The 21,764-nt window shown below is 41.0% G+C and overlaps 9 protein-coding genes and 1 long non-coding RNA gene across 12 annotated transcripts; 7 read left to right on the forward strand and 3 right to left on the reverse strand.

The window, feature by feature from the left end:
- The first annotated feature begins 49 nt into the window (after positions 1-49).
- Positions 50-741, forward strand: LOC108036288 (uncharacterized). The gene is made up of 2 exons (XM_044092496.2): positions 50-138; positions 190-741. The coding sequence occupies exons 1-2, from the start codon at positions 97-99 to the stop codon at positions 520-522; spliced, it is 375 nt and encodes a 124-aa protein (XP_043948431.1). The 5' UTR covers positions 50-96; the 3' UTR covers positions 523-741.
- Positions 742-1,145: 404 nt separating this feature from the next.
- On the forward strand, positions 1,146-1,813 carry LOC108036195 (accessory gland protein Acp53Ea). Its single transcript, XM_017112185.3, has 2 exons — positions 1,146-1,229; positions 1,294-1,813. The coding sequence occupies exons 1-2, from the start codon at positions 1,188-1,190 to the stop codon at positions 1,612-1,614; spliced, it is 363 nt and encodes a 120-aa protein (XP_016967674.1). The 5' UTR covers positions 1,146-1,187; the 3' UTR covers positions 1,615-1,813.
- A 129-nt stretch (positions 1,814-1,942) lies between these two features.
- LOC108036303 (uncharacterized) lies at positions 1,943-2,571 on the forward strand. Its single transcript, XM_017112314.3, has 2 exons — positions 1,943-2,095; positions 2,154-2,571. Exons 1-2 carry the CDS (start codon positions 2,054-2,056, stop codon positions 2,508-2,510), a joined length of 399 nt encoding a protein of 132 aa, XP_016967803.1. The 5' UTR covers positions 1,943-2,053; the 3' UTR covers positions 2,511-2,571.
- Positions 2,572-2,836: 265 nt separating this feature from the next.
- Positions 2,837-3,416, forward strand: LOC108036293 (accessory gland protein Acp53Ea). Its single transcript, XM_017112304.3, has 2 exons — positions 2,837-2,945; positions 3,004-3,416. Exons 1-2 carry the CDS (start codon positions 2,904-2,906, stop codon positions 3,325-3,327), a joined length of 366 nt encoding a protein of 121 aa, XP_016967793.1. The 5' UTR covers positions 2,837-2,903; the 3' UTR covers positions 3,328-3,416.
- A 115-nt stretch (positions 3,417-3,531) lies between these two features.
- On the reverse strand, positions 3,532-3,786 carry LOC108036292 (uncharacterized). The gene is made up of 2 exons (XR_001768829.2): positions 3,709-3,786; positions 3,532-3,653 (listed from the first exon to the last, which is right to left on the reverse strand). It is a non-coding gene; the product is annotated as an uncharacterized LOC108036292 (long non-coding RNA).
- A 1,221-nt stretch (positions 3,787-5,007) lies between these two features.
- On the forward strand, positions 5,008-6,310 carry LOC108036267 (uncharacterized). Its single transcript, XM_017112278.3, has 2 exons — positions 5,008-5,417; positions 5,479-6,310. The coding sequence occupies exons 1-2, from the start codon at positions 5,083-5,085 to the stop codon at positions 5,810-5,812; spliced, it is 669 nt and encodes a 222-aa protein (XP_016967767.1). The 5' UTR covers positions 5,008-5,082; the 3' UTR covers positions 5,813-6,310.
- Positions 6,311-6,462: 152 nt separating this feature from the next.
- LOC108036302 (uncharacterized) lies at positions 6,463-6,913 on the forward strand. Its single transcript, XM_017112313.3, has one exon. The coding sequence runs from the start codon at positions 6,479-6,481 to the stop codon at positions 6,881-6,883; it is 405 nt and encodes a 134-aa protein (XP_016967802.1). The 5' UTR covers positions 6,463-6,478; the 3' UTR covers positions 6,884-6,913.
- Positions 6,914-11,440: 4,527 nt separating this feature from the next.
- LOC108036254 (plasminogen activator inhibitor 2 type A-like) lies at positions 11,441-12,825 on the reverse strand. Of its 2 annotated transcripts, none has more exons than XM_044092380.2 (3): positions 12,790-12,825; positions 11,723-12,736; positions 11,441-11,656 (listed from the first exon to the last, which is right to left on the reverse strand). In XM_044092380.2, exons 1-3 carry the CDS (start codon positions 12,794-12,796, stop codon positions 11,544-11,546), a joined length of 1,134 nt encoding a protein of 377 aa, XP_043948315.1. In that variant the 5' UTR covers positions 12,797-12,825; the 3' UTR covers positions 11,441-11,543. The 2 variants fall into 2 exon arrangements, with proteins under 2 accessions (XP_043948315.1, XP_050743865.1); XM_050887908.1 differs by having other exon boundaries at positions 11,441-11,671.
- Positions 12,826-12,857: 32 nt separating this feature from the next.
- On the reverse strand, positions 12,858-16,124 carry LOC108036252 (intracellular coagulation inhibitor 2-like). Of its 2 annotated transcripts, none has more exons than XM_017112261.1 (3): positions 15,965-16,124; positions 13,132-14,121; positions 12,858-13,064 (listed from the first exon to the last, which is right to left on the reverse strand). In XM_017112261.1, exons 1-3 carry the CDS (start codon positions 16,056-16,058, stop codon positions 12,946-12,948), a joined length of 1,203 nt encoding a protein of 400 aa, XP_016967750.1. In that variant the 5' UTR covers positions 16,059-16,124; the 3' UTR covers positions 12,858-12,945. The 2 variants fall into 2 exon arrangements, with proteins under 2 accessions (XP_016967750.1, XP_016967751.1); XM_017112262.3 differs by lacking the exon at positions 15,965-16,124 and adding an exon at positions 14,186-14,247.
- Positions 16,125-16,299: 175 nt separating this feature from the next.
- Positions 16,300-17,475, forward strand: LOC108036194 (serpin I2-like). Its single transcript, XM_017112184.1, has one exon. The coding sequence runs from the start codon at positions 16,300-16,302 to the stop codon at positions 17,473-17,475; it is 1,176 nt and encodes a 391-aa protein (XP_016967673.1).
- Positions 17,476-21,764: the final 4,289 nt, after the last annotated feature.

Below are 21,764 nucleotides of genomic sequence, written 5' to 3' on the forward strand. Positions count from 1 at the left end.
ATTGAAAATAGGCGTATTAAATTCCCTTAAATCGGAATGTATATAAAAGGCGTTTGGTTTCCATACATTTTCCTAATACGCTGAGGCACCTTAGCCATGAAGTCCAACCAAGTTTTTTTCATCGCCTTAAGCTTTATGGTGAGTTTAGTTACTTGTCTGTACCTAGATATTAAATTGGAATCATTAAAGGTGATGGTAGCCTTTGTGCCTCTCGAAGTGGAGTCCTTTAAAGTCGATCTCGAGAACCTCGCGGATTGCCTTGAAGTAGGAATTGCAGCTGCCACCACCTTGGCATCGAGGGCCATACCATGTTTGAAGAAAACGGCAGCTTGTGCGAAATTCAGGCCCTTGAAGACCAAGGATTTGGATGCTACTGGTTTGGCGCTGTTGGGCTATCAATACATGCAAAAGGTGCTAAACAGCCAGCGGTGCCTGTTGCTATCCTTAAAGGACGCTTATGATGCTTTGTCGCCACATATTAATAAGATTATTAATATGAAGTGTGTGCCGTTCTCAAATTAATATCACAGAGGTTAAAATGATTGAACCAAATCACAGAGGTTAAAATGATTGAACCAAATCAACTTTTTTGAGAATGCACGATCGCTAACATATATACACAAAGTAACTCAGGGATGAAAATAATACTTTTTCTTGGTCTAAATGGCTTTCATTTATATTTTCATTTCTTTCATTTATATTTAAACTTAATAAATACATATAATGTTTGCTACCAGGGAATATGAATATTATGGTAGTTGCAGAGGCGGATTTTTATGAGTCATCGATTGTAAGTGCCAAACGAACACAGTTAATGTAAAGGTATTATTATATGTCATGTTCACTTTGTTACCTTTGAAGCTTTTGCAAGGCCCTATAAGCCTTAAATCAGCACAATATGAATTGTTACCAACTTCTGGTAATTGTTAACCTGCCTTACCAACAATTATTTATCACTGAAATACATCACTGCTCCAAAAATGTAGAAATGGACTTTTAATCAATTAGCTCCAGCGAACTTCTTAAACAAAATTCTTAGCTACATGGAAGTGTAAAATATATTGTTACAGCTGCCGATTAGCCGGTAAAATACGATTATCATGAGGTCTATAAATAGGGCATGGTACGAGGCGGTTTTCATAGTAGGGTCTAGAGACATTAACCAGAAAGTAAGCTCAGAAACCCCAATGAAACTGATAAAATACATACTGGCCTTCAGCCTGTGCACTGTAAGTAGAGCTTTGTAAAATCCGTCGCGAATTTCCCCATAACCGTTGTTAATTTATAAAACAGCTGTTATTTGTGGACCAAACCAGGGCCCAAAATACAAAGTGGGATTCTTGGTTGAAGTGCAACAAGGTTGGCACTAAAGCGCTCGCCAGTCTCCTCAGAGAATCCGTCCCAGCTGTTCGCACTTTGCTAAACTGCCTCGAATTCAGCCCACCACCGAATATTGGGACTGGATATCTCTCCAAAATGAAGTTATACTACGAGCTTTTGAAACGGGGTGCGTTCGAGAGGTCCAAATGCTTGATTGTGCCTCTTCGGGAATCTGTTAAAATTCTAGGGCCCTATGTTAAATCTCTCGACACCTACAATTGTTTGGCTGACTAGATCACCGTTTTACCTATAGTAAAAACAGGAAACAATCAACGGATTTTTACCTTCAGAGTTTTTGAATAAATTAAAAATATTCTAGTATCTTCGAATGATGTTATAATATTTAATATTTGTCTGTAGTGCCTTATACCAAAAGATTCAGATGACTGTAAGATTAGTGAACTATATTCGAAGATTAAAGAAATGAAATAATTTTATTGTCTTTCAAAAGAAAAAGTTGTTAATACTAATGTATTGTTTTTTTTTTTTAATTGAATTGGGTTAGAACATCCTAACAATACCTTAAATACCTTAGGACACGAAGTGTGACCAAAATTATAAGGCTTCATGGGAGGATGAAATTGCAATTAGCAAATAATCCCATAAATAGGACAGCTCGTTTAAAAAATGTTCTTAGTTTTAATCGGTCATTATCGCTTTTAAAAAGCAAGAAATGAGCGGGCCTAAGACCATATTACTGCTTAGCCTGTTGGCTGTGAGTACCTTTAAAATTTTTCGAAAAAATATTTTAACTTGATAGATTTTTTGGATAGATTTTTCTCGCCCCCCGGGAGACTGAGGCCCAGGCAACCATCAGCGAAAACTGGAGCAAACTGGGCAAGTGCTCTCAGGTGGGCATCGAGACCATCAGCAGTTTGGCCAACAAAATCGTCCCAACCTTCTACGAACTGAAACAATGTTCGGGATACGTGTCTCTGGAGCTGCCAATCGGAAAGGGCCGAAAGATTACCTGGTACTTGAAGGTCACCTACGAATTCTTCAAGAAGCTGGTCTTCGACGAACCGAAATGTCTGCACAATCTTCTGAGCAAAATAGCTCATACAGTCAAACCATATGCAGAGCAAATTTCTGTGTTGGGCTGCTTGGACGAAAATGATTTTATCGTCTAAGGAAGAGAATAAGATTAGAAATAAATTCATAAACATTTTGAGCACTCAAAGGTATCAAGTATCAGGAAAATAATGTTTTAAATTAAACTAGTTAGTACGGAACTTGGAAAGGTAAGTGCTAAATTAGAAGGTAAGAAAATTACCATTTGTTTTTATATATATGTTATGTAAATAACGATGACAAAGCTATCGGGGTTAGGAACCGTAAATTGGTCAAGCTCGGATAGATTTAGATACGGATAAGAACTGAAATGTATTTTTCAGGCGAGACATTGGTAATCAGGTATGATGTACGGCATTACCAAAGGAATTATTTGGAGGCCTATATATAGGACAAGACGTCCCCCAGGGCCCCCAAAGGTAAATCAGAATTAGCTGGAAAAATAAGCCCCAATGCATTTGATTAGGTTTGCCTTCTTGCTGAGCTTCTTGGCTGTGAGTACGCCGCCCTTGAAATGGATTTTATACCAATAATAACCCATACCCTTTTTAGTTATGCCAAAAGTGTCAAGTTCGAGCCCTAATCAGTACGGAACTGGAACATTATCTGCGTTGTCTGGAAGTGGTGACAGATGCCGGTGCCCTGATGATCGAAAATTCCGTAACTGCCATACAACTTCTTTCCGAATGCGTTGATTTCCAGCCCAAGCTCAAACTAAGCGGCAGTGTCCTCAGGTTTATTAGGGTGGCCCATCAATTCGCCAAGAAGGCCATATACGACAGGCCGGAATGTCTAGTTCAGACTTTTACCACAGCTGTCGCCCTAATCAGACCGATTATATCGAAGTTTGACAGCTTGCAGTGCTTTGATTCGTAAGATGAACCACGTAATTTGAATTTTTAATAAAACTTGCAAAGTTTAGCTAACGGGGAAGGCAACCTTAATTCGTTTGCCTCCATATTTAAGGTTTCATGGATTTATACATGGGTATATTAATTTTACTACTTTTCAAAGAGAAGGAAAATTAGTTTTAATATTATTTTTATATAAATAAGCTTACCGTTTAAAACACCGTACAACCATGAACAAATAGGTAATATTTATTTAATAAAATTCATATTAGCTGGTGACACGTTTCTTAATATACAAAATACGATTTATTTTATTATCCTCGGCTATAACTAGTATCAGAAGTAGGAGAACTGAAATATATGTTGAGTTAAAACTTAATAAATCTTAACAAATTTCAAAACTTACGCAAACGTAGAAACAGCTTCATTTTTTTCCTTTTTAGAAGTGCGACACATTGTAACTTGTTTATATAGAAAAACGGACATGGAATCGTGACTGTTTAATTTTCGATAAAGTCTATTATTCAGCTGAAGTCTGGCTCTGAAAACGTGACAAACTCGAAGATACTGGCAGAAACAAAAGCTCCGTTTGCCAGGTAATCCCCCATTTGCCGGCAGCACCTGCTAGGTAATTACCCGAGTTCCATGGTCGAAATCCTTTCCATTGTGGCTATGAGATTCCATGACAACAAAAGCTGGCCACGCTCAGTGATGCAAATCCCAGGCAGAATGCCATTGCATAAGCCCCGACAAGCTGCTAAGTGCTTCTGCAGAGAGAAAGAGGATTTTGGCCTAGGGCTAGGCAAATATACTTACTCTGAAAGACCGCCCATCCAAGCCCGAAGATCTGCTGTAATTAGGCAAGATGTCGCTGCTTTTTGCCATTTGCCATTTGGCCACTGCTCCCCCGACACAACCATTTTATGGACCTTTGCCGGCGGGTTTCTCTTCTATTTTTTGTAGGTTTCTTTTTTTCGAAAATGAATAATTCAATAGTCCGGTGGCAGAAGCCTCAGGTCTGCGGGTCTCCCTACTGGCCGGCCTCGTAGCAACTCAGCTGCAGCCATAATTGAGGTCAGTGAAATCAAATCGCTTGGAGCAAGTGGTTAGCACTTGCCCAGCGGTGTGTGGAGGAACTGGACTTGGACCTGGTTGGCTGCTCCCTTGGCTCCACTTTCAGAAGCCAAAAGCGGCCATGGGATCTTCCTAGTGGTCGGCCGCTCGCTTTGTTTCCGTCAGCCAAAATCACAGCCACTAAAAATAGACAACAATTAAATGCAAATCAATTGCATTGATTTTCCCTCAGTACACAGTGGCTAACACTTACAAGAACTTGTTTACAGGGGAAAAAGATCGTTATAAGGGGATACAAAAAGAAGTAATTGAAAACATAAATTATCTGGGGATTTGTAGCCTTTCCATTTCCGTATCCATTTTAAACGAAAATAATAGCATTTTAGAAATCGGTAAATATTTTTACAACTAGTCGCTGTCATTTAAGAAATATTATAAATTAAATAAAAAATCCAAAATATCTTTAATTTTCTTAGTTTTTAAAAGCCATTTTAGGTACTAGTTACTGTATTTGGCAAACCCATTAGTCAAACCCCTTGACATTGTCCCTGCAAACGCATCCGCTCTAGCTGCCAAATTATCGGCTATAAAAGCCACCGGTCAGCCCGACCCACGCCAGACGATAAAGTACCTCCGGTCCGCTCCTACCGACTTGGGATTCAGTTTCATCCATCCAAGGGCCACACTCACTGTTGAGATCAGCACCATGTTCGACTCAAAGATTAGGGTGCCCAAGTACGACTCGGAGGCGTTCGACAATGTCGAGTACGAGCTGCAGATGACGTACACCCTGGAGACGGATCGCAGGATCATGAGCTTCTACGACTCCATGTGGGGCATGGAGGTGTCCGGCGGCATCGATCAGTTCGAGCCGCTTACCATCCTCAACGTTTCGCCCACCGGGCTGGCCAAGAGGGGAGGAATGCGGGTGGGCGATGAGATCACCCAGATCAACGATGTCCCAGCTCTGGAGATGACCTTCAATGAGGCCCTGCAAATGTTCCGCAAGAACTCGCGTTACGTTCGCGTCTATGTGAGGGGGTGAGTTTCATTTTTCATAGCAATACAACCAAGGGTTCCTAACTGATCTCCACCTCCACAGCGATGATGATGCCCCCGGCGAGGAGGACTGGACCTGCGACTGCTGGTTCAAGCCCAGGAAGCCCTGGCGTCGCGATTTCACACCCATTCAATGGACTTTCCCCTGGAACGATCGCCGCAAGCCCGTCTACAAGGAGTCCAACTGCTTCATGGTGCCCAGCAAAATGGAGGAGAAGATTCGGGCTAGGCGTGCCGCCACCTCAGCTGTCCACAAGAAGGACGAACTGGCTCCGCACACTCGCTCGCTGACGCCCACGCCCAGGCCCAAGAATCAACCTGGCCCCAATCTTCTGGAGACTGTGCTCCGGCCCCGTGGACCACCGCCAAGGGATTAGGCCATCTGATCCGATCCGTAAGATGAAGCTGGCCTAGTTACAATGAGTTGCAGGCAGCGCTGAATCCGCTGCAGTGCATCAGGACCTTTGAGGATGTCCGTTTGAAGAATGGCAGACTACTGTGCAATCAGTGGAAGTGCCTCACAAATGCCACAAGCCGATTTTGAAGATTGTTCTTCGAAGAACAGTGTCTTAATCCTGCTGATAAATGAGAAGTCAAAATAATTTATGGTTAAATTGCATAGTGAGCAATAGCTGGCAGTCAACTGTTGAGCTATTGAAGTGCCTTCGAGCTGAGATTTTGAAAAAAGTTCCAAGGGAACTTTAAAATCTGGAACTGGTGTGATGACTCGGAAAATATCCAAGAGGGATACTGTCGAGATGTTAACTATTTCCTATAAAATAAATAAATAAATCATTAAAAAATGTTTTTTAAAATAGTAAATATCATTCTGTTTATAATAACAGAATTTCAAGCTTGACTTGTAAAGAAACAATTTTGTTGCCCTGTTAATGTTATTTTGGAATATTGGGTATATGAAAAGAAGTACGTTTCACCGCAGGGCTAAATTGAAACAATTAGTTCTACTCACTTCATTATCCGATTTAGCTATACGGTAGTGTCTCAAAATTAAGTTTTTATTGAGCTACTCAATACCTTCCGGCATGAAGCTACTTATTTTGCTGGCCCTCTTCTGCCAGATCCTCCTGGGAACTCAAGGCTTTGACGCCGACCACGCCCACAGGAAGTGCACTGGCATCGTGTACCAACATTGTGGCGACTACTGTGACAGGGGCTGCAAAAACAACGTGGCCGCTTGCCTTCACGACTGCTCTGGAGGATGCGGGTGCATCGAAGCCTCGCTAGTGCGGAATAATGGAGGATGCAAGCGGCTGATACACTGCGATGATAAGATAAAGGACTCCGCATCAGTTGAGAACAAGGATTACGCAGGCGAATATGTGACAGACTGGTGGCATTCAGAGGAACACAGCACAGAAAGTTCCAAGTCCGAGGAGAACCATAGCAATGATACATCCGATATAGTTATAAATATTTCAAATGTTTAACAAATATATTCTTTGAATGCAAGTGACTAAGCTGAACTACTTTTCATTGCTTGATTGAATGTCGCAAATATGATTAGTTTTATTACTCAAAAACAAACAAATACGCATGTATGTCCCTCAATTAGTGAGTGTAAATAGAAATTACTGAATTAGTAAAAGTGCTGATTAGCCCCGGGCTTTGTGATTATTAAATACGAAGCAGCGGCAAGCTTCAATTAAGACACCACAGGCATGTCCTTTACTATTCGATTTTATGGCTTTCAATTCTAATAAATAATTCTGAGGGGCAAGTAACAATTTCTTTCTAAGTTGTAAAATGACTTAACACACACAATAAAGAAAATAATTAAATTTATTTATTTATGAATCAATAAATAAATTCGCTCAGAGATATAATTATATGTAGCTTGATTCAGCCGCTTTGGAAATGCGAAACTCAGTCCTTTTGCCTTCCAGCAATGAAATGCTAATTGCTGCTTTAAGCAAAATACACAGACATTACTTCGTAAATACACAGCCATGAATCAGAAATGTTATGTTGGCCAAATTAGAAGGCGGCTGAAATGCAAATCGAGCAAATCTCGTCTCGTTTAGCCCCACTTTCCGTTGAGATGTGGAGCAACTTTCTGGAGAAGGCTTTATTAAGCATATAATTCAATTTCCATTATTCAGGAGGGGAGGTGGGTGTTGTTCTACTTCTTGTCGGCTTCCCAGGATGCTCTAGAATGTTGGCCTCCAATAACAACACGCCATGAACCGCATTATGTGCACTGAGAAAAATGTTGGTTTTCTTGGAATCTTAAATTTATATTTAGAAAAATCATTATAAAAAAAGAAAACCAAAGTTAAAGGTTTTGGTATGCTTCTTAGAATTCAAGCTTATTATTCCACGAAGTGCCACAGTAAAGCTTGTGGACTTATAGCATAGAAAATAAAATAATAAATTCCATTACAAATTCTAAACATATTCCAAGCTACTGTGTTGATATCTCTCAGTGATTTCCAAGGCTTCAGCACGGAGAAACCATCGAGGTCTTACGTTTTCAGGCCGTTTCTGCTGCATTTAATCGAATGAAAAGCCCTGGGTTCCAACTTAATAATGTTCTTAACCCTAGCTAGCGGGTTGCAGCCATTTCGATGCCAGCTTTGTTCTGAGGATAAGGCAGAGTGGCGGAACACCGCCAGCAGAGGGTTAAGTCCACCACAATGGCCTGGAAAGGCAAACGGAATCGGAATCGCAATTAATATTAATTTAAAACGCATATCAAACAGAAAAAGGTTAGTGGTTGCGGGAAGGGAAATGGAAATGAAAATGGAATTTCCGCGAATGAATTTTTAATTGGCGGACGACTGCCGAGGAAACTCAACTTTGTGCCCCTAATGATGACGATGATGAATGCGAATTTTCGTTTTGACTTTCCGTTCCAGTTGAGTTTTGATTAATGCTTAAATCGAAGCGTAGTTGATGGAAATTGAACCATTTCTCCCCCTCTTAATTTCCGCGAAGAAGTCTTCTCTTCCACTCACCAAAATCCCCAAAGTGCCAGGTAATGGCAAAGATTTTCACTGGTCGTTCAAGTTTTCACTTTTCTGCGGCTGATTCAGCGATAAAGTTGCCGTGACAAAAAACTAATTTCATCCTAATCACAATAATAATAATGGGGCTTGGCCCGGCACTTTGAAAAATAAAAAGTACCCAAGTGCAATCCACGAAGACACCGAAAGCAGGTAAAAGATAAACAGGTTTGGGCAAAATTTTCCAATGCCGATGACTGTGATGATGGCGAATCGTGGGAATCTTGGCCAGCCAAAAGCTGAAAACTTGTCAAAGCGAATGCCATGGAAAATTAGCAAAAATCATTGCAAATCAAATGGAAGACATGACAGGCCACAACGAAACTTTCCAGCCTGCATCGAACGCCAGAGATTGAGTGCCGTACATCAAAGTTCAAAAGTGTCAAACGTTGTAGCCACCTCCTCTGGGCTTCCCCCCGGATGTGGAGCTCACTTTTGGAGGGGGAGTCGAGAATGGGAACACACTCCAAACTGGTCGACTGAGCTGGTCGGGGGCTTAAGCCAATTTATAGTTTGTGTGGTGCCGGGCGACATCGATGCTGTTTTCCCAATGCCATCGGCTTGGACGCTCTTAAAGTTTGCGCCTGCATCTGCCTCTGCACACGGAGAAACTCTATCTGAGCAACTAGAGTCTTAGTTATGCCAAGTGGAGCACATGTTTCAAATAGTTTTTAGAGTTTTCGGTGCTGCCTAAAATACCACTTAATTTAAATGGAAAAAGTAGTGTAGGAAGTACGCAGGGAATATTGTCTAAAATTACATTCCAGAAAAATATGAAAAATCAATATTATTTCATCACTTCAGAATATAAAATAATATTAAAAAACCTAATTTCTTAGCTCCATAGTAAATAAATTTTCATCTTCATTTTTAAGATAGATTAAAATGACAATGATATTAATGTAAAGATAGTTAATATATTTTTCCAGTAATATCATATATTTAAAAAACACCTTTGGCAACCCTTTAAAACATTTTTAAAATCCAATCAGGTTTATTTTTCTCTGGGTGTGATGCCCCTGGTTTCGGCTGCTGCTTTTCCCAATGCTAACCAACAAGGTCGTGAGGTGAGCTGGGAGCCGAGATCTGGTAGCTGGTACTATGGACTGGGACTGGGACTGGGACTGGGACTATCAACTTGGACAAACATGGGGGTACGTATGCGCTGTGTGTCAAATGTGGGTCAATCTTAAGCTAACCAAATAAACGATTTGTCCGAATCCAGGAGCAAGTCGTGCAGTAAAGAGGCCAGATGAGATTGAATTGGGTTTGAAGCTGGGAAAAAATGCGGAGAACCGAAGGAAAATGCGGAAAAAGTGTCAGAACAGATTATGGTTTTCGATTAGGATTTATGGGAAAAAGACTAACACATTTTAGTAAAATATAGTTAGCACTGAAATTTGTGTTAATTATTACACTTTATTATGGACCCTACTTTAAATTTGTTTCTGGGTATAAGAACTGGTACATGATTTGTATAATTTACATAGCATGTCAAACTATTAATACGTCTCTTATGTAGTAACTACTAATTTTGATAGCTTTGTATCCAAAAATCTTTCACCGATTACTTATATATTTTACTTTTAACTTTTAAAAGAAGCCCATGAAGGTTAATATGAATTTGAATTTCATGTTTTGTTATTCAAATAAATTGCCTTTTGGAAAGAAAATATGTTTCAATATCATCTTTATTTCTGTGTTGCACCAAAGAAGCTATAATATAATTTATTGAATAAAAAACTGTATGTTATTTTCATGATAGCAATGTAAAATAGCCTTTAAAACATAGCTGAAAATGGTTGTTAATTCCTGGAATATTGAATTAATTCTGCCATCCCACTCAAATATGGATTAAGTTGGTCCCTGGCATTGCGATTGCTGTCATCGAACTGCAACAATTGCTGGCTGCACTGCACTCTTCAATTTTCATCCACTCCGCCAGGCAGCCCAATAAATCCTGAAGCCCCTCGATGTCAGCTCCAGGGCCTGGATGTATTCTGAGCGGCCATGGCAGCAACTCCTCCGGGCTGACAGCATCGCAGAGCCGGGTTTTTTGCCTGCATGAATATTTCATGAATGCCACTTCTCGCAAATAAAGTTGTTTGGCAGTCACATTTTGTTGCCCCCGATGCCCCCGATGCTCCCGGTGCTCCCGGTGCTCCTGGTGTCCCGATGCCGCTGCCCGTGTCAATCAATTCATGCAGACAAGAGATCCCTTGACTTTGGGACATATATTCAGGCCAGAACCCCTGCCCATCGGGCCGCCCGCTCATCGTTTTAACATTACGCATACGTCGCATAAGCCGCTGACTAAACATGCCAGCCGGGGAAAGCGGGCCGTGGCAGTGGGCGGCCAGAGGGAAACATTTTTATCGCTGTCAGGAATTCACACAGGCAGCAACAAACAACATCGGGGGCAAGAGCCACATCAGCCACACCAGCAACAATTCACTTTGGTCATTAGCATAAGAGACGGGGGAATTTGCCGGCCAGCGATGCTCTTAATTACACATTCCTAATGTGGGTCATTCCGACCCGAAAGACAGTCGGCGGGCGGGGCAGCCGGAGCCGGAAATTAAGATCCACCAGGGCAACGAAGCACAGATTAAGTATCGGCGAGATGATGTTTCATTCGGGAGGAGCTAATTGATGGCTTCATTTTGGGATCAACGGGGTTTCACTTGACCAATTTTAGCTTAAGGAATCCAAGACTTTTCATTAAGTTTAAGGAAATGGACATATAAAAGAAATTAAATTAGATTCTTCGAAACTTTTTATTTCTTTATTACCTATTTACAATAAATTAAAAGGTTACATTTTGGTAAAAGACAGTTTTTGTAGTCGTTGTATTGCTTCTGAATAAGTCAATTTAAGGAACATTAACAAGTAAGGAATCCCCTTTAAAACACCCGGAAAAATCTACAGTTCAAGAATTTCGCATAGAATTATATTTAATAACTTTATAATTGTCAGACTCACTTATTTATTCATTAATTGTTTACTAAGGTTTATTAATTAAAAGGAGAAAATAACATTCTTTTTATTCTTTTCTTTCAAGAACACTTGGATTTCGGTAATAAATTCAGGGACCTACATATTCTCCGGTTAGGTAAACCTGCTTGTGATCAAGGATGGCAAAAAAGAAGGGTCGATTGGCAAAGAATTGTACACCATTGTCTCGCCGCAGTTGAGATGCTAAAATTAGGAAAACTCAAAAATGAAGTTTAGAGAGTAAGCCTCAAAATTAAACAATTAACCCACCTTTTTCTTCGACGTAACTCCGCTTCACCTCATTGATGCCGCCCTCATCGATATCGATGGCTGCCGTGTGCATCATGCTGGAAAGTCGCAGTCTTTTGGTACTCGAAAGTCTTCCGAAGTTTGCTGACTCGCTGTATAAACTTTTAAGGCCCATATCACTCAAAATGGGAGGAACCAGCTCTACTGAGTAGGTGAATCTCAGTTTTGGTAGTTGCACCTCCACCAATTGCTCTTTTGCCAACTTGAGTAACCCTGTGAGATTCCCGTAAGTGGGCATTACAAACTTGATTGGCTTAAGGTCATGGGTACGCTTTAAAACAGAGCTCAAAAGGACCATGAATTTGACGTCTTTATTGCCAGCCATTGGCAGAAGTAGCATCTCCGTGTCTGCCAACTTGGCATAGGGGTACTTAACTCCCACCTGGTGCATTGTGGGTACCATCACAACCCTCTCCGCTTCATTTGGGCAAAAGTGTTCGCTAAAGGGACGATGCTTGGTATTTTTCCTGGGAAACGGAGTTTCCCAACGACCTTCTATCACTCCGGCGCTTATCGAGATCATCTGTGTGTCCTTACTGAGATTTCGTTTTTTCACCAATCTGGTGGTCATTGCGCTCGTGAACATATCCACTCTTTGGTTGATCTCAAACAGTTGTTTTCCTGGACTCGCAAAATCCATGACCTCCAAGTCACTCACATTCCTAACCGCCTCTCTAGCGGAGTCGGTTATGTCTATTGGAGTAACCAATAGAGTTCTGAACCCCTGAACCTTGGGCCACTCTCCGGAGATTCCCTCCTCCGGTGGCCACTGCCAACGACCCGTTAAGCTCTCCCTGGTTTCTCCCTCGGACAATTGGTAGAGGGTTTGAAGGGCAAACATCAAGGGCGGATGACATATGAGGCTGCCTTTGGGTCCGTGATGCCTACTCACTACATAACGATGTATCTTGCCCTCATCCAGCAGTTCGTTTTGCACCACAGCCAAATACGAAGCGAGGAAGTATAAAACTTTATCTGAAAATGATATTTAAGAATTCAGATCTTAAAATATTTTTCAATTCAGTTACACTTCATGCTGAGACTTCAGGTAAACTGTAAAGTAAGTAAACTATTTAATAAATACAATTTGTTCCAGTTTAGATTGTATGCAAAGCATAAATAATTCCCAATTTATATCTCATATTAACGTTTTACAGATGGTTCTTAAATCAAACAAGACAAGCTTAGGGACCTAAAAACTCGCCAGTGAAGAGCACCTGATTTTTATTAACAATTGAGAAGTAGAAGGGTCGATTGGCATAAAACACCCTAAGAGAAGGTCCTATTCGCACCGGAGAGACCACTGAAAAATATAAAAAAAAAAATTTGAAATAAGATTACATATATTTAAAAAAAACAACTCAACTTACGCTTGGGCTCAAAGGGTTCTTCATTGATGCCGAACTCGTCGATGCGAATGGATGTGGCATGCACCATGCTGGACAGCCTTATTTTACTAGGTGTCAGTTTGCTGAAATCAGCATCTTTCCCATGAACCCGTCGAAGACCCATTCCATTGAGGGCTGTGGGTACTAGTTCGGTTCGGTATTCGAACTCAAACTTGGGCAGCTGCACTAGAACGGTCGCCAGTTTTCCCCTCTTCAGCAGCTCCAGTGGATTATACCGATTGGGCAATTCATATGAGTTTTTGTCCCTGACCTCGGGACTTAGAAGAACCAGAAGAGTAGAGTTTTCCTTGAGCGGCAGGTGCAGCAGTTTCAGACCATCAAATTCATCGTAGAGAAAATTTCCTTCTACAATCATCGACTCCACCGCCACCTTTCGATTTCCTCCATGTTCATCGACTTGGCTGTGGAAAACCCTTAGCTTGGAAAATTTAGGATAAAAGCTTTGTATCCATTGGGCGCTCATTGTGGCTGTGCTAACGGATATCAGTTGGGTGTCCCACTTTAGCTTTCGCCGCTGCAGGATGGAGGAAAAATAGGAACTCTGGTGCGTATCCTTCAAGAACTCGTTGAACTTAAAGAGACTGCGTCTCGGATAGGTAAAGTCTATGAGCTCTAGATTGGCCAGGTTGGCGATAGCTCTTTTTCCGGAATCCAGTACTTCAGTGCCGTCTTTCAAGAGCAGCGTATTCGTGTGGTTCAACCACAACCTCTGACTTATTCTCGGGAGGGGTCTAACGTACAACCCATTGAATTCCTTCTGGGATTCACCATCCGTTAGAACTGAAAGCGTTTCGAGGGCATTAATAACTCCGGGTTGGTAGATAAGAACACCAGGTGGAACGGGATCTTGCCCAGAAATCAATTTGTGAAGCAGTTGGGGCGATAGGCTGGGATTTGAAATGGAAGAACCCAGCCATATGAGCTGCATTAGAATCTCCAACCAAACGGGGTCTGAAATGAGAAGAAATCGATATAATAAATCCATAAATGAAATATTGGTCTTACGATTTCTTACATTTCATTTTTTGCTGCTAACGTATTCCCTTTAACGGCTTCTGGTTGCAGACTAGTTACAGATTTTGGTTCCAGCATGGCAGTGGCTTAAGAAATTAGTTACACACCCTATTCTTGATTTTATAAAATGCTTGGCCGATTGCTTTTAAGTATGTCTATATTTGAGATGAGATAATATTACCTTTTCATTACTCACTTAAGAGCACTTGCAAATTAAACTTTAACTGATTTATGATGGCCACTTGCCCTGCGATACTTAATCATCTGGCCATTTGGCGAAACCTTCGTCTTAGTGCACTTCATTAACGCCATATAAATGGATTCTGGCTTGGGAAAGGACTTGAACTCCGAACTCTTCCCGTGCCCGAAATTCAGGCTCCGACGAACGCAAAATTAATTAACGTTGCTGCAAACTTTGGCCACTACAATCTTTTGTCATAGTTTTGCAGCAGTTCCATTTGGTGACCCTCCTCCAAGTTTTTCAGAACGGAAAAATGTCACGCAAATAACAAAAGCAACGTTTTCCCATGGGGGGTTTGAAAGCGTTCAGGAATGGGCAAACAAAACTTGAAACTGGCTGGCAGCCATTTTGTGCCAAGTGTTTCAGTCCGATCCGCTGCATCCGCTTCCCTCGACTTTTCCAGGGAAAATAAAATCCCCCAGGATAGCCAGTCATTTTCGCCTTTTTTTTTACCCACCCACGAAGGGCGGAAAACGGTCGGGAAATTCTTTGGCCTTTGTTTTTCTTCCGCTGGACCTTAACTTCCTTGTAAAAAAACACAGAGCCTTAAAATATTTCTCACCAACTGTCCTGAGTAACGTTTTAAGCGCACAATTAAATGTTCAAGTGGCACCAAGGAAAAGCTCAAGACAGGGAACATTTTTCTCAAGGCATAAATCGCTGGATTTACACTGCGAGAAATGCAATTGCAACGTTTCATTTGCTTCGCCCGCGCATTTGTTTGCTTGTTTGTTTGTTTGCTGCTCTGTGTGTTTGCCGCCGAAATTGAATTTCTCTCTCTCGCTGAGCGGAAAACAATAAACAAGCCAAGTGAGAAGGCGACGGAGCGCAGCGGTGAGAAAGAGAAAGGCGGAGAAAGATGAATGGCCCAAGGGGCAGGGGCTTGGAGAAAGGGGGAGGCTGCCGGCGGAAGGAAAGCGAAGGTAACCAAGTTGCGTATACGCCACGTTGCCCTCGGACTGACTTTTGTTTTATGCAGCACTTCGACAAGGGGGTAAGTTGATTCGATTAGCGGCTTCGCGAGGGGCGGACTTTATTGAAAGCAAATAAAACAATTATCGCAACTTCTAAAGTTGGGGGTTCAGTAAAATTAAGCTAATTCAGTTGATATTTAATTCGAAATACATTTTGGTTTTCAAAGGAATAACTTTTTTGTTTATTTCTCTTTAATCCTTATAAGAGGAACCTAAAGGATTTAAAATCACCAGCATTTTCCTAACCTTGCAACGGGAATCTCTAGGAATTTTGCTATACGGTTATACACAATGACCTAAAATATTAAAATTGATACCTAAAATTGTTCTGCCATCGTATTTTAGAAATAGATACCTAAAAAAGAGTTTTATTTTTTTTACTAAATAATAGGGTAATCTTAGCCTTAACGTTAAAATAAGATCAGCAACTATATTTTTTTTTGGGAAAAATGTATATATAGGTTTATAATTTTTCTATTAGGTTACTATAGTTCGAGTTGTTTGTTAATTTCTAAGTGTATATTACTATATAGGTAAGAGTATCTTAAAAATCGCATAGCCATACCTCTTCTTATAGCCCCCCTCCCTCGGGCTTTTTGCCGCCTGGTGTCGCTTTTCTTGGCACATTGTTTGCCCCAAACGGAAGGAAACACTTTCATTATCACTTTGGCGCTGCAAATTTATAGCGACAGCCGACAGCGAAGTCGAGGCTCCTGGGACTGGGAGCCAAATGCACGTACTCCGCCGATATCTTCGGGCGTGGAGCGTGCAAAATGTAAAGTTAAGCGGAAAGCGATAAAGGCATTACCGCGCACGGTTGTGCAATCCCCTGTCCAATCGATGTCGACGCTGAAAGTCAATGTCTGTAATGGCGGTTTTACGGGCAGTTGAAGACGCACTATGGTGGCTTTCATAGGATTACTTTGGCCCCTTTTGGTCGGCACCATCGGGGCTCAGGAGAGCGAGGAGTCAGAAGAATCGCTCGAGCTGAGGAGCCACTGGGGCACGGAGTACGGCGACCACAACTTTGCCGGGGAGCTCTACAACCATGTGGGCTCTAACATGGCTGATGACCAGGATTTTGTGATCTCACCTCTGGGGGTTTCTCAGGCCCTGGGATTACTGCTTTTCGCCGTGGGTCCCAAATCGGCAGCGGAAATCGATGCTGTTTTGTATCCCAAGAAAGCCAATGCCAGTGGCCTAGCTCCTCGTAATTATCTGCAGACTGGCGAGTTGACCTATGCCACAGTGGCTGCACTGCGACCGGATCTCTATATAGACCCAGGGTTCCTAAAGGATGCCGCAGAGCTGGATTCCTACGTTTACAGAACGCACTTTGCCCAACGGGATGTGAAGCCCTTTGATCAGTTTCTCAACCTTAAAACTCGCGGAAAAATCAATGTGGGTCTTGAGGAACTACTGGGCGATTATAATCCAGCAAATCGATTGCTATTCTTCAATGTCCTCGACTTCAAAGCTCGGTTCAGGTATGGCTTCAACACTGAGAAACGGGTTCTGGTTGCCAAAAGGACCTTGGCTTCACACGGATTTATTCCGGAGTTGCGGACCCGAGTCCTGGCTTTAGGTCTAATGAATACCGGTGCTGAACTGTTGATCCTGCTACCCATTCGAAAAGCTAACATTGAGATGGTGGAGAGTAGATTGCGGACCGTAGATATCCGAAAGATACGCAGCCGATTGAATACAACTCTAATGAACATTAGTTTGCCAAAGATAGGCAGTAGCCAACTTTTGAATCTACGGGAACCGCTGAGAAGGGCCGGCATTGTCACAGTCTTTAACAAGACCACAGCTGATCTGAGTGCCTTCAAAACGGAACTGCCTCTGGATGATGTTATAGTATACACAAAAATGAATCTATTTAGCCAAGGCATCAATTCGGTGCTTTCAAATGCCACTAATATTGAACAGATTTCTCAACTGGAGGTAGATAGCTCTAGAGCCTTTGTTCAGGAGGAGAAACCCGTGCAGTTCGAGGCTCTGAGACCATTTATTTATGCGATTTTGGACTCGCGACATGTCTATGTGATGGGCCGCCATTTTCCGACTTTGTGATCCTAGATAATGGATTATATTTTTATTATATACCAAAAAAATCGTAAATCTTAAAATGTCACTCAAATGTCAAATGTGGAGGTATATTTATTTAAATAAATAAATTAAACAGCATCTTAAAATGGCACATAAATAGTTTTTACTGTGGAAATGGTTTCACATTTTAATGTATGTAAAACTGTAAATATTTTTTATCAAATTAGTCCAGCTGTGCTACTAGTGAAGTACTTTCTCCTCTTTTTTCTTCTCCGTAAGTTGACTATCTCATTTACTTTCATATCTTAATCCGTGCCCTTTCATACCTATACTTTCATTGCTTTTTTACTCTCCCCCACCAATTGAATCATTTTTCCAGATAAACTAAGCTTATTTTCATACTTTTCTCCTTAGCAGTTTTGTGTTTTTCTTGTCCCTCTATTATTTGCCTCCTCCGTATTCATTTCAGCAGTTGGTTTTGGCCCATTCTGTCGGTCGTCAGCTGTAACAATTTGCGGAAATTAGCCAAGGTGTTTTATGGTCATCACCATCCAGTCACCGTCCCTCTGCTTTTACTGGCATCGGTTGAAGGAGCTGTGGCACTTCGAAGTGGATTGTTGTCCGGCAATGTGAAAATGTTTACTTTTTCTTCGGTTTGCTTTTCCAACACTCTCTCCGTTCCACCCGTTGAGCTGCCGTTGGGGCCTTTTTAATTGAGGTCTAAACCGTAATTAAGCAGCTCGGCCTTTTGCCATGTGCTCTAATTCTATTTTTGCAGTTTAATGAAGTCCTTGGCTGCAGGACGTTCCTCCGTTTCGTCCTCTCGTTACCTGTCACCTGGGCAAATTGGCCGGCATTATTCATTCACTGTCCCTTAAAGCTCTGGCCCAGCCGGGCGATACAGCCTGCCAGCCAGTCGTCGTTCTGACCCGGCTTAAATGCCAATATATCACTGGCTAGGAACGCCACCTGCCCTGTAATGGTCGACAGAAATATGGGTATGTGTGGGTCTAGAAATTGGTTTTTCAAAAAAACCGTGTTCAATAAGGTTACAACTTATTGATGTCCGAAATCTAATACTTATCTAGTACTTAAATCTAATTTTAGGTGTGTAAAAGTATGCTTTAAACTTGTATTCCTTTATTAGATGTCTTTCTGGAGGGGTTCAGTGTACTGGCCAGTTTAAAATATTTTGTTGCATACTTTTAGACACGTTTAATGACATTTTAAAGTGATTTTAAAACTCTAATGATGTATGTTTATATTTATATATTTAAAATTTTTTAAGGAATAGTTAGGTCCACTAGTATTTCCACCGCAACTGTGTGGGTCGACGTAAATTTGTGTTAGTGCTGTGGAGTATAACATGCATCACACACACGGGCACATGTCTTCACAGGATACTAATTATGATTGCGGTGGCATGGCAAGGACATTGAAGCGTCTGTTCGTCCTTGCACCTGCATCAGCCAGATGAGTAAATAGCTGCATGTGTGTGCATAAGCCGATGCTTGCGAATGGGGGAGCTTTAAAAGCATCCAGACAACTCCAATAATTGAAGTCCGTAGAGAAAGGATATGCCTTCTGCGGGGCGATTTCAACTTGAGCTGGGAGGGAACTATTCCCAGACAGCCCACTTTAATCTTCTTTACCGCTGGCTAATTAAATTGTAATCTCTTTGAGTTTTTGGCAAGCTTTTCTGGCTTGCCTGAATTTTTCCTCTCATGTGGCTTCCAGAAAACTGCTAGAGATTCATTAAATTAAATGTAAAAGGAAAAACCTTAAAAGTTTGTTCACTTAAAGGTAAAACCTACTTAAGTCTGTTTCTAATTAAGTACCTAATTTGTTATTTTCATATCCTGCTATGTATTTACCTGTCACCTTCACAGCTTTACTTCAAAATCAATAAAATATCGCTGCAAAAATGTACATGTACCAATATTTATTCACATTTAACCTCCGATTATCGACCTTTGTTCAGCACACCCCGTCTTTGACTGAAACCCCATTTAAACCAGCAACATTAAGCTTTAACCTTTTGTTTTCTTGGCAGCAGTTCAAGCACCACCCCAGCGATAGCCTCCGGGTATTTCAATTTAACTTGGTTACAAATCGTAAACCCAGTCCTCACCCCTTTGCAATTCAATAAAGAACTCAGTCCCAGAGCCGGGAACCATCATAAATTTTCGTCATTCTCAGCTGCACCTTTGGCCGAATACATCTTACCATTTACCCAACATTTTGCCCACCCTTCTACCGCAAAACACCTGTACTGCCACGCCCCGCTCCTCGAGCCATTTGTCAGGGAAACGGAGGTCTGGAGGTTGGGGCTCTCGGGGCGGGGAAATGGGGCTTCCGAATAGGAATAGCTGCCAAGTCATGTCACTGCCTGCTCATCTACATACACGCAGAGATCCTGCGCCAGGATACGAGGGAAACTCGTATGCGAAAATACCTTCGTGACTCCGTGCCAACTACGTGTTGGGGAAAGCCCCTTTTCCTACACTTTTCCCCATTCGCGACTTATATTTACTGTTTTTCAAATTGCACTTTGCAAACTTTTGGCTGCCAGCTTTTTTTTTGCAGATCCCAAGCCAACACCCCTGGTTTTTTGCCCCATGTGTTTATGGCTTCTTAATTGTGTGTCCCAGCCAAAAACTTTTTCACATTTCCGTTTTTTCTTGTTTTCCCCCCATGGCATTGACAGTTTATGTTAATCTCGGTTGTCGACACAGGGCTGTGGTAAATAGGAGTAATCAGGCTGATATTAATATTGATTAATTACCCGTCACGTTTGCACATATTCCCAGCATAAATATTGTTTTTAAAAATAATTAAAATGTTTTCACCAATACAATGCCTGATTGGAGCTTAATTAAGCAGCTTAATTGACCATGAATGGAATGAACGCAACTATTGATGGAATGATTAACTGGTATAAAAGGGGACACTGTGTAAAATGAAATTGATTTTCCGGGATTTTCGTTTAAAATGTTTTCTTTTGTTATGTTTTTAAGCTCTTAGGGTGGCTGAAAATATAGTAATAGGTTAATTTATTTTAAGCAATTCTTTTTAAACTTTATTTATTTAATATGTTTTATATCTAAAGAGTGTAAGCCCTTTATCTTTTTGGCGTGAACGAATGAACTCAACTATGGAATGATAAACAGGTATAAAAGGGCTCAAAATTTAAAATTGAATTGATTATTGGGTAGTTAATTAAAAATGTTTCGCTTTATATGTTTTTAAGCTCTCAGGATGGTTACAAATTCATTGCCAGGTAAAAATATATACCCCTTAAACCATAAATGCTTGATTTACTATCATATCTTAAAACTTCAATTCATATTTTTTCCTTTAATTTTTTTTTATGCCTTAAGCCTCTTTTAGGTCGCAAAACCATTTTATATTTTAAGCCGTTTATAAAATTAATTTCTAATATTCAACTTTTGCCATCACATGTTGCAATTTGAATTATTCATGCTGAGTTCTTTGAAAACGCTTTAAGCCCCTCAGCTTAGGGGCGAGCTTCTAGTTTAATACCCAGAAGGATCAAATTGCTTGGCAGTCTTGTTTGTGCTGGAATTTTAATTGGTTGCAAAATCAATAATCAGCAATGCGGCATAAACTATTTATGTGTGTCAAACCAATTGCCAACCTGCGGCCCACAAGTTAAAGTCCCTAAACCAACACAAGCGCCAGTAAAATAAACACACACACACACACTCACTCACACACACGCATGACAACTTCCGCTCACTCACACCAGCAAAACAAACTGAACTTAAGTCAAGAGTTATGGCAGGCAAATTGACTTGAGGAAATTTTCGCTGCAAAGTATGCAACGATTTTTCGGCACTCCATTTGTGTTTGTGTGTGTTTCTCGGGGGTTTTGAATGTTTTTCTGGGCTTTTTTGGGTGTTGGAGGGGAGGTGTGTCTGCCAGCTAAGCCGAGTCAAGATCTAATTGGATTTGTGCTCACTCAATGAACTGCAAACGAAAAGTGTTTTATATGATTACTCCACTGGGAGCCTCCGGGGACCCGAGAAATGAACATTTTTATTTCCACTCTGCACTTTCCATAGTCCATTAAACCAAAGTGCAAGTGTTGGCACAATATGAGTGTGAAAGGGTACACAGAAAGAAATAATGGGTCTGAAAAGACAGCAAAAATATAAAAAAAATTGTATTAACATTTAATTTAATTAAGTATGTTTACTGTAAATGAGTTATAACATTAAAAGCATTTGATAATTGTATATTAAATTTATTTATAGAATAAAAAGTATGGGAAATGCTTATAGTATTTTATT

The sequence above is a fragment of the Drosophila biarmipes genome, chromosome 2R, assembly GCF_025231255.1.
Source record: "Drosophila biarmipes strain raj3 chromosome 2R, RU_DBia_V1.1, whole genome shotgun sequence".
In the NCBI taxonomy this organism is placed as follows: domain Eukaryota; kingdom Metazoa; phylum Arthropoda; class Insecta; order Diptera; family Drosophilidae; genus Drosophila; species Drosophila biarmipes.

What these genes read in the sequence shown, in the direction of transcription:
- LOC108036303 (XM_017112314.3), top strand. Translation starts at nt 2,054, where the DNA reads ATGAGCGGGCCTAAGACCATATTACTGCTTAGCCTGTTGGCT. An exon ending in TACTGCTTAGCCTGTTGGCT is followed by an intron (nt 2,096 to 2,153) that starts GTGAGTACCTTT and finishes TTTTTTGGATAG; the next exon opens with ATTTTTCTCGCCCCCCGGGA.
- LOC108036252 (XM_017112261.1), bottom strand. Translation starts at nt 16,058, where the DNA reads ATGAAAGTGTTTCCTTCCGTTTGGGGCAAACAATGTGCCAAGAAAAGC. An exon ending in GAGGGGGGCTATAAGAAGAG is followed by an intron (nt 14,122 to 15,964) that starts GTATGGCTATGC and finishes TTCTCATTTCAG; the next exon opens with ACCCCGTTTGGTTGGAGATT. An exon ending in AGAACCCTTTGAGCCCAAGC is followed by an intron (nt 13,065 to 13,131) that starts GTAAGTTGAGTT and finishes TATATTTTTCAG; the next exon opens with TGGTCTCTCCGGTGCGAATA.
- LOC108036302 (XM_017112313.3), top strand. Translation starts at nt 6,479, where the DNA reads ATGAAGCTACTTATTTTGCTGGCCCTCTTCTGCCAGATCCTCCTGGGA.
- LOC108036293 (XM_017112304.3), top strand. Translation starts at nt 2,904, where the DNA reads ATGCATTTGATTAGGTTTGCCTTCTTGCTGAGCTTCTTGGCT. An exon ending in TCTTGCTGAGCTTCTTGGCT is followed by an intron (nt 2,946 to 3,003) that starts GTGAGTACGCCG and finishes TACCCTTTTTAG; the next exon opens with TTATGCCAAAAGTGTCAAGT.
- LOC108036194 (XM_017112184.1), top strand. Translation starts at nt 16,300, where the DNA reads ATGGTGGCTTTCATAGGATTACTTTGGCCCCTTTTGGTCGGCACCATC.
- LOC108036254 (XM_050887908.1), bottom strand. An exon ending in GAGTTACGTCGAAGAAAAAG is followed by an intron (nt 11,672 to 11,722) that starts GTGGGTTAATTG and finishes TTCATTTTTGAG; the next exon opens with TTTTCCTAATTTTAGCATCT.
- LOC108036195 (XM_017112185.3), top strand. Translation starts at nt 1,188, where the DNA reads ATGAAACTGATAAAATACATACTGGCCTTCAGCCTGTGCACT. An exon ending in TGGCCTTCAGCCTGTGCACT is followed by an intron (nt 1,230 to 1,293) that starts GTAAGTAGAGCT and finishes TTTATAAAACAG; the next exon opens with CTGTTATTTGTGGACCAAAC.
- LOC108036267 (XM_017112278.3), top strand. Translation starts at nt 5,083, where the DNA reads ATGTTCGACTCAAAGATTAGGGTGCCCAAGTACGACTCGGAGGCGTTC. An exon ending in GTTCGCGTCTATGTGAGGGG is followed by an intron (nt 5,418 to 5,478) that starts GTGAGTTTCATT and finishes CCACCTCCACAG; the next exon opens with CGATGATGATGCCCCCGGCG.
- LOC108036288 (XM_044092496.2), top strand. Translation starts at nt 97, where the DNA reads ATGAAGTCCAACCAAGTTTTTTTCATCGCCTTAAGCTTTATG. An exon ending in TCATCGCCTTAAGCTTTATG is followed by an intron (nt 139 to 189) that starts GTGAGTTTAGTT and finishes GAATCATTAAAG; the next exon opens with GTGATGGTAGCCTTTGTGCC.